Here is a 9,012-nt window from a genome sequence, read left to right as displayed (position 1 = left end):
CCACGTGGGGCAGACCCTGGCCTTCACATCCTCCCTCCTGGCCTTCACATCCTCAGAGGCATCTGGGCAGCCCAGGTGAGGGAGGGGCGGGTGCAGGGCTCCGTATCTGGGTGAGGGCGTTCCTCATGGTTCTCTTGTCCTGCCCACCTTCCTCTCAGTCAGACGGGAGATCAGTGCGACCACAGTCCCCAAACGGCCCACCCTGGAGGCCTCGGCCCCACCAAGGGTCTGTCAGACTCCACATCCCAGACATGATTTTATTTGACCCTGTCCCACAGTGGCCCACAGGCTGGCGGGTGGGAGACCTCGGGGTGAGGTGGGACAGGCGTGAATAGAACCTATGAACGGGGCTATTGCAACAGACCCCTCACCAGTGAAGACTTCTGGCTGGAGCTACACCTTGGAGAAGACAGGGCTGGCCAACCCGGGCCTCCCCTGGGCCCCAGAAACTTTCTGGAACCTTGGCCAGCCTGGCCGGGCCCAGGGATGGCTGATGCAGCTGGGCTTCCAGAGGGTCGGGCAGCAGCTGCCAAGTGTGGCATGCCCAGCCCAGCTCGCTCCCCCAGGGCGCCTCAAGGTCAGCAGAGGCAGCTGGCAGCCTGGCGCTGGGTCGGGGCACAGCACTGGGTCAGGGCGCACCACTGGGTCGGGGTGTGGGGCCTGGACCACTGCCCACGCCATCACCAGAGCCCTCAGAGGCCACTTGTGATCTGTCCTTGCCCCTCTGGAGAGTGTAGGCGGACGGCCCGAGCCGCAGGATCTTTCCGCTGCCCAGGCACTCGTCCCCCTTGTAGAAGACAGCAAACTGCAGGACAGAGAGGCCCGAGGTCAGCGCAGGCGGGGCCCGGCATCCAGGGGAGGGGCACAGCACCCCCAGCAGTTCACCAGGGACAGGGAGGTCGGGGCCAGGGACCGAGTGGACAGCCACAAGGCCTCGCCACACAGCTGTGCCTGCAGCCCGGGCTCACCTGGCCAATGGGGCTGGAGGGAGGCAGGGAGGTTCAGCCCCCCTCCACTGAGGTTCCCTGAGGGCCCCCAAGTCCCAACCAGCTGCCGTCGTACACCTGCAGTGCCCACCCCTCACACCATCCTCAGCCCACACTTCAGTGGTGTCCCCTTCCTTGGAGCTCCTGCAGTCAGCCCCACAGGGCACCCCGTTCCTCTACCTGCCAAGCACAAGCCACCTCTCCCAACTCTGTCCCTGCCCTGAGGCCTGGCCGGGAGGGAGCAGGAGCCAGGCCAGAGAGCTGAGGTCTCGGGCTGGTCCCAGCCAGCTCTCCCCGTGCGCCAACATCACTGTCATCGCTAAAGCAGGAAGGACACCCTCTGAGCCCCATCTCCCTCCCTGTAAATGAGTGGGGCCGGTCGGCTTTGTGGCACCTCCTCACAGAAGGATGGCGGCTCAGAGACCTCGGCCACACACAGGCCCCCACCCACGGCCACAGGCAGGTGCCTTCTTGCCCTGCACTGGGTGCCACCTCCTCCATCCGGGGCACCACAGAGCTGGGCGTGCCACGCTCACCCCTCAGGACAGCCTGCACCTCTGGGGCCACACTCACCTGCCCGGGAGCGAGCGCCCGCACAGCCTTCACTGCAGTCACCCACACGGTGCCATCCTGGTTGAGGGTCAGTACACAAGGCACTAGAGGGGAAGAGGGCTGATGGGGGGCTGGCCTCAGGCCTCCCGGGAAGGAGGAGCACTAATGGGGGCAGGGGAGACTGCTGCTCAGAGGGACTCCAGCGCACCACCTCCATCAGGAAGGGTCGGCAACGTCAGGGGCCAGGGAGCGCCACCAGGGCCTCTGGGCGTTGACAGGGCCCTGCCTCCCGTCCCAGCTGCACCCACACCCACAACCCAGAGCCACCCAGGGCTCAACAGCAGACACCCCCTGACTCGGCTGCCCCGACACCGGGCAGCAAGCTGCTACTCAGCCCCCCCGGCCTCCCCGTGGCAGGGAGGGCAGGGGCCTGGACTGCATCATACTGTCTGAACAGCCAGGGACTGTCCTGCTCATGGTCAAATCCCCACTGTCCCAGGAGCCTGGCTCAGCCCAGGAAGCTTGGGCCTGAGTGGCCTCCGGGCCCCTGCGGCTCAGTCACCTAGCGCCATCTGGTGGCGGAACCGGAAGTGGCACTCCATCATCTTGTCGCGGACCAGGACGGCAGGCGGCTCCTCAGCAATCCAGTGCACGCGGCTGGTGCGAAGCAGCTCCCGGTACAAGGCGGGGTGGTCCACGTGGGGGGCCTGAGGGGCGGACGTGCAGGCATGACGCCCCAGAGCCTGACCAGGGAGGGCCGCACCCACACCCACCTCGGCCCTCGTTCACCCCATCACGCCGAGCAGCAGGCACGGTGACGTGGGCCACTACGGACAGGCCAGTCAGTGCGCACACGTGGCCACCCTCACCACCTCACAGGCCCTTGAGTCTCACCCTGTAGACGAGGAAATGGGGTGGGCGGCGGTGGCTCGCCCAGGGTGACAACACAAAAGAGGCGGCAGGGAGGTGAGCGTGCGCCCAGCCTGCAGGCGCTCTGCGGAGCCGGGAGTCTCACAGGCCTTCCGCCTGCAGCCTGCCAGGGGCGGCGGCCGACCCGGGACCCCGTCCAACACCGTCGGCCAGAGGAAAGGAGGGGAAGGTGGCCGCCAGCCCCTCAGGCAGGCGCCGGGAGGCTGTGCTCACAGGCCACAGCTGGCCTGGTCTGCTCAGGGCGGTTGAGGCCCCAGGTCCCTACCCACCACTCACTCTCCAGCCCCTGTAACTCTGAAGCTTGGGGCCAGGGGTCCCTGAAGCCCTTTCTCCTGAAGCGGCAGAGCAGCAGCAAGTCTAGGGGCCTCGGGGCCTGAGGAGGGAGGACGGCCCAAAGGGACCGAGGTCGGCTGACCGTCCTTCTGGTTCCCTCGTAGCAAACCAGACACTGGAGCCCCATTCCTGCCCCTGCACCTGACCCAGGCCTGCACTGCATGGCTCCTTACAGAGGGGGCTGAGGCTGGCCACCGAGGCCTGCACGCTTTCTGGCTGCATGGAACAGAGGGTCCCCCACCACCGTGACAGGGTGCTAGGAGGCACTCAGCCACACATTTCCCGGCTGGCGCTGTTGAGAACAGGCGGTCGGTCTGCTGTGGGCCTCCTGTTAGCAGCATCCCAGCCTCTACTCACTAGATGCCAGCAGCATCTCCCCAAGTCATCCTTCTCAGTGGTGACAGCCACAAACATCTCTAAACCCTGTCAGATGTCCCGGGAGTAGGGCCCTGCCTGGCTGAGAAGCCCCAGGCCAGTGTGGGGCAGCACAGGCCCCAGGGAGCGTGGTCTCTGGCGTGGGGGCTCAGAGCAGTGTCTGCTCACAGGACCGATGCCATGACAATAGGACGAGCGCTCCCCAAATGCGCTCAAGACAGCCTCCCCTATGGTCACGACCTGGTGGGGGTCAGCACACCAGGCCCTGGGGGCAAGAGTGGCCTGAGAGGGGCTGGCCTCAGACCCCGAGGAGGAGGAGCACTAATGGGGAGGACGGGGTGCTGCTCAGAGAACCCCCAGTATCACCACGACCTGGGAAGAAGGCTCCCGCCCTCCCGCACCCCTGCTGCCCCAGGTACTGCCCCACCCTGCCATCCCCTCCACACCACCCTGGGTCCTGCCCCAGGTACTGCTCCTGCCCTGCCACCCCAGCCCCACTGCCCCTGCTCTGCCCCCATGTGGCTCTGCTGGGTGCAGATCTCGTCCCCTGGGTACCCACCACGAAAACATCACCCCTGGTGCTGTCCTTCTCCACCACGTACCAGGGCTCCCGCAGGCCGCCGATCCTGGCTCTCTGGCCTAGAGTGTACAGGAACCAGCCTGTGGAGGCCCAGTGCACAGTGAGCCTCAGGCCAGTTCCTAACCCCGCACTTCGACTAGCAGGGAGGGCACAGGGACCACCAGGGAGCCAGCTGGCAGCCCCGGGGCGGCAGTGCTCACCCAGAGCCAGGTCCCTCGGGCAGAGATGGCCTCCTGGGGACCTCAGACCAGAAGGCACTCACCCAGCCAGGCCTGTGTCAGACACCAGGCACCAGGAATGAGAAGCTCCAGCCAAGGGCTCCTGGCCCACAGAGCAGGGCAGATCCTTGAGAATGCTGGGCCGTCCTGAGGGTCCCAATGGACCCACACTTGCAGGTATGCCTGCCGTCTGATGCATAAAGTGGCCTTGGCCACCCCCACACCTTTTCTCTGGGCAGCTTTCTAACTGCTCTCGGTATCATTGCCCCCAAACAAGTCCCTTCTGTCCCCTCACCCGGGGACAGTGCTGCCCCGGCAGTGAGGTCCTGGCAGCAGTCAGCACACCCTGAGCTCAGATGCCGATGCAGACAGAGCTACACACAGGGTCACAGGCATAGACCAGGGTCACCGAGCCACCACCTGGGGATGGGACTGCGCAGATCCAGCAGTCCTGGCCAAGGGCCACCTCCTCCTCGGTCAGGGATGTGCAACAAACCAAACACCTGCCAGGGCGCTGCCCCGCACCCCCAGGCCCTCTGAGGGGCCACCTGACATCCAACTAGTGGTCTGTACTAGCCTGCTCCCGACAGGAGGGAGACCTCGGAGACTGTTTCACGTCTGTCCTCTGCACGTCTCGCACAGAGAGGCCCCAGGCCCACCCCTGGAGCTCCCACGGCCGGCTTTCCCACTGGGCGGCGGCCAAGCCAGGTGAGAAACTCCACGTGTGGGACGCCTGACACCGCTGATCACATGGGCTTTCATCACGAAAGCCGTACTATGATGACAACAGAACTCCTTCCGCCAAAGCAGGTCTCTATCATTTTCCTCCTACGCTGTAATTGCTGCTGTTAGGTGCTGTCAAGTCGGTTCTGACGCCTAACGACCGCACGTGCACACACGAAACGCGGCCCCTCCCGTGCCATCTCCAGTCACTGGCATGCTTGAGCTCATCACTGCAGACCCGGGGTTACTGCGACTCGCTGGGGGTCCTCCCCGTTCACTGATCCTCAGCTTTACGAGGCAGGATCAACCTCCCCAGGGACTGGTCCCTTCTGACAACATGACAAGAGGACAGGAGGGGAAGTCTTACATCCTCTTTCTAAGGAGCATCCCGACGGAACTTCTTCCAAGACAGACTTGTTCATTCTTCCCAACAGTTCAAGGCCCATTCAGCATTCTCCACCAACACCACAATTCAAAGGCATATGAGGTGCCTAAAAATGCCATGGCTTGGGTCAGGGACACTTTAGTCTTTAAAAGGACATCTTTGTTCCTCAACAATTTAAAGAGGTCTTTTGAAGCAAATGTGCCCAGTGCGAGACATTGTTTGATTTCTTTGCTGTTTGTGTGGGTGTGGACTGTGGATCCAAGTAAAATGAAATCCTTGACAACTTTGATCTTCTTCTCTCCATTTATCGTGATGTTGCCTATTGGTCCAGTTGTGAGGATTTTTGTTTTATGTCGAGGTATAATCCATACTGAAGGCTGTAGTCTTTGATGTCATCAGAAAGTGCTTCAAGTCCTCCTCACTTTTAATAAGCAAGGTTGTATCATCTGCATATCACATGTTGTTATTAAGTCTTCCTTCAATCCCAATGCTGTGTTCTTCTTCGGACAGCCCAGCTTCTCAGATTATTTGCTCAGCACACAGACTGAGTAAGTGTGGGGAAAGGATACAACCGACACACACCTTACCTGATCTGAAACCATGCAATGCAGTACCCCCTTGTTCTGTTCAAATGACTGCCCCACGGACTATGTAGATTCCACACGAACACAACGAAGTGTTCTGGAATTCCCATTCTTCACAATGGTATCCATAATTTGTTATGATCCACACAGTCAAATGTCTTCACACAGTTAATAAAACACAGAGAAACATCTTTCTGGTATTCTTTGCTTTCAGCCAAGATCCATCTGGCATTAGCAGTGATATCCCCCGTTCCATGTCCTCTTCTGAATCCAGCTTGCATTCCTGGAAGCTCCCTGTCAATATACTGCTGCAACCGTTTTTGAATTACGTTCAGCAAGATTTTACTTGCATGTGATACTTATGATACTGTTTGTTAATTTCCACATTGTGTTGGTCACCTTTCTTTGGAATGGGCACAAATACAGATCACTTCTGGTCAGCTGGCTAGGTAGCTATCTTCCAAATTTCTTAGCATAGACAAGTAAGCACCTCTGTCCGTTTGAAACATCTCAGTTGGTTAGTCTGTCAGTTCCTGAAGCCTTATTTTTCATCAATTCCTTCAGTGCAGCTTGGACTTCTTCCTTCAACACCATTGGTTCTTGATCATATGCCGCCTCCTGAAATGGCTGAATGTCAACCAGTCCTTTTTGGTGCAGTGACTCTGTACTTCTTCCAACTTCTTTGGCCGTTTCCTGCATCATTCAACATTTTGCCTGTAGAATCCTTCAACAGGGCAACTCGAGGCTTGAATTTGTTCCTTCGGTTCTTTCTGCTTGAGAAAAGCTGAGTATGCTCTTCCCTTCGAATTTCCAACCCCAGTTGTTTGCACATTTCTCCATTAACAGACTTTGCCTTCTCCAGCTGCTGACTTGACAGCACCTAACAGCCACATGCAGCGAGTAGGTCTGGCTCTGAAAAGCTTGCAAGCAGCCACCTAAGATCCAGCTATTGGTCTCTACTTGGCCCAAGAAGAAGAGAAAAGTGGAAAAGATGGACTCAGAAAGAAAGTAGCCTACAGAACAAACAATCTATGGATCCACGACCTCAGCCACCCTGAGATCAGAGGGACTAGAAGGTGCCTGGCCACCACTACTGGCCATTTTGATTAGGACAACAGACAGACCCTGACAGAGTGGCAGAAAAACATGGAACAGAACTCGAATTCTTAGAAAGTGCAGACTTATTGGTCTGGTTGAACTAGAGGACTCCCTAAGGCTACTGCCCTGAGATACTCTTTAAACTGAGAAGCCTGAGTATTTATTCTTTGAAGTCATCTTTTAGCTGAATAACAGACTGACTCATACATTACAGACCCACCCACGAGTGATGGGCTCCTATCACAGATCACCTGCATGAGCCCAAACGGTTGACATCCACTATACAGCACAGATGAGAAAGCAAGGGGCCGGGGAAACTAGATTAACAGAAACAGAGCCACCAGAATGGAAATGCAAATGCTGACACACTGCAAAATGTAGCCAATGTCACTGAAAAACATGCAGGAAATTGTTAAATGGGAATCTATTTGCATAAAAATACATTTACAAAAAAGAAAGGCGCCCACATCTTGACACACTAACTCTCCAGTCAGAGCCTGGACTAAACGCCCTGTGTCCCAGATGTCTGCCTCCACAGCCCAGCCCCACGCCCCACTGGCTGACAGGGGCCTAGGCATCCTAACGTCCCGGTGCCGAGGCCCACCCCCGCTCAGGAGTCAGAGGGACAGCGGCCGGGTGGCCTCTCACCTTGGTGTGCTCCCAGCACCTTGCTGTCTTCTATGGAAATGAAGTTCCCAGGCCGAGGCTGCAGATACTGGAAAGTAAATCGTGTTACTGAAGAGGCTGGCCCAGGCTGGGGCAACGGCTCTGTGCTCTACATCCAACAACACCCACCTGAAGAATGAACTTCTCAAAGTTTCTTTTACCCACGAAGCAGATGCCCATGCTCTGAAATGACAGGGGGCAGGGTGAGCAGAGATGATGGTGGGAGGCAGCCTCTGCCAGGTGGGGCTTGGGCTCCATTCTGAAACCCTGAGCAGTGCCCCCTGGACCAGCCACCCCCTTCTGGCAAAGGGCCTGGCTGTCCCCCGCAGCACGTCTTAGCCCTCCCAGTGTTTATGGAGGTCCCAAGACTTGGGTCCTATCACCGAGGAAGTGACATTGCTTCATTCCCATGCCCGGCAGTCCCGGCCCAATGGCGGATGCCAGACTTGCTGCCCCAGGAAACGACCTTGGGCAAGGAGTGCAGCAAACCCCAGCAGCAGAGAGAAAATCCAGTCTGTCGAGCCTCCAGGCCCCCGGCCCAGAGTGTGAGGCAGGGCTGGAAAAGGCCCAGGAAGGAGGCTGGGGGGCCAGGGCTCAAAGCTGCAGCGGGAGGCTTGGGAGGGAGACCCCTGGCCCTGGAGCTGTTCTCAGCACAGGAAGACAGAGCTGCAGAAGACTCCCCCCACTGCTGTACCGCCAGACGCTTCACCCCAATTATCTGCTGTGTCTCCCTCTGGGAGGGGGGTTCTGTGGGGCAGGGGCCTGTGCCATATAGCCCTAGAGCTCCCTCAGCTCCTACCACCCAACAATACCCAGAAACTGAATAGTAGAAATGGTAGGTGGGTGGGTGGATGGGTGGACTGGTAGGTGAGGGATTAGTGGGGGTAGATGGATGAATGAGTGGGTGGGGAGAGAGGAAGGTAAATAGGAGTTGGGTGGGTGGCTGGGTAGATGGGTGGGTGGGTGAACTGACAGGTGAGGGGTTAGGTGGGTAGAGGGATGGATGAGTTGGGGGGGACATACAGGGGTTGACAGGAGTTGGGTGGGTGGATAGATGGACAGATGGATGGGTGGGTAGGTGGGTGGGTGGACTGATGGGTGAGGGGTTAGGTGGGTGGATAGATAGAGAAGGAGGTGGGGAAGTAGTGGGGTAGAGGGAGATGGATGGATAGGTGGGTGGGTGCCTTCCACGGGAACAACAATTTGCTGATAAGGCATGGCCCGCTCTTCCCTGTGCCATGCAAACCCAGAAACGGTCAAAGGCCCACTGCCCACTCACACCTCCTTCCTCTGAAGCACGTGATGAAGTCCGTTCTCAGCAGCAATTTTCTTTACAAACTCTTTGGTTAATCCCCCCAGAGGGAAGATGGTTCTCCGCAGGGCATCCTGGGAAACCTGGCTGAGAAAGAAGGTCTGGTCTTTATAGCTGTCAGCTGCCTGCAGGAGTCTTACCGCTGCCAAGAGCAAAGAACAAAAGATGTTGGTGGAATAAACAAGGTGACATCTGGCCTTTAATGAAAACTCAATCCTCATCAGCCACGGGTGATGCGCTCACTCTCACTAACTAACGTCGAGTCAGATC

At 58.4% G+C, this 9,012-nt stretch overlaps 1 protein-coding gene across 1 annotated transcript in view; it reads right to left on the bottom strand.

Moving 5' to 3' along the window:
* Positions 1-628: 628 nt before the first annotated feature.
* The window catches only part of TRMU (tRNA mitochondrial 2-thiouridylase), a 29,168-nt gene continuing 20,784 nt past the window's right edge, over positions 629-9,012 (bottom strand). The window contains exons 5-11 of the mRNA XM_007955652.1: positions 8,712-8,884; positions 7,560-7,613; positions 7,413-7,479; positions 3,736-3,836; positions 2,101-2,245; positions 1,560-1,642; positions 629-805 (exon numbers count right to left, since the gene is read on the bottom strand). Of these exons, the coding sequence (XP_007953843.1) occupies positions 629-805; positions 1,560-1,642; positions 2,101-2,245; positions 3,736-3,836; positions 7,413-7,479; positions 7,560-7,613; positions 8,712-8,884 (800 nt within the window). The remainder of the gene's footprint in view (positions 806-1,559; positions 1,643-2,100; positions 2,246-3,735; positions 3,837-7,412; positions 7,480-7,559; positions 7,614-8,711; positions 8,885-9,012) is intronic.

This window comes from Orycteropus afer, unplaced genomic scaffold (assembly GCF_000298275.1).
Source record: "Orycteropus afer afer isolate SDZICR_OR568_19922 unplaced genomic scaffold, OryAfe1.0 scaffold00524, whole genome shotgun sequence".
NCBI classification, from domain to species: Eukaryota; Metazoa; Chordata; class Mammalia; order Tubulidentata; family Orycteropodidae; genus Orycteropus; species Orycteropus afer.
The sequence above is the reverse complement of the archived record's forward strand: the minus strand, read 5'-3'. Positions and strand labels throughout refer to the sequence as shown.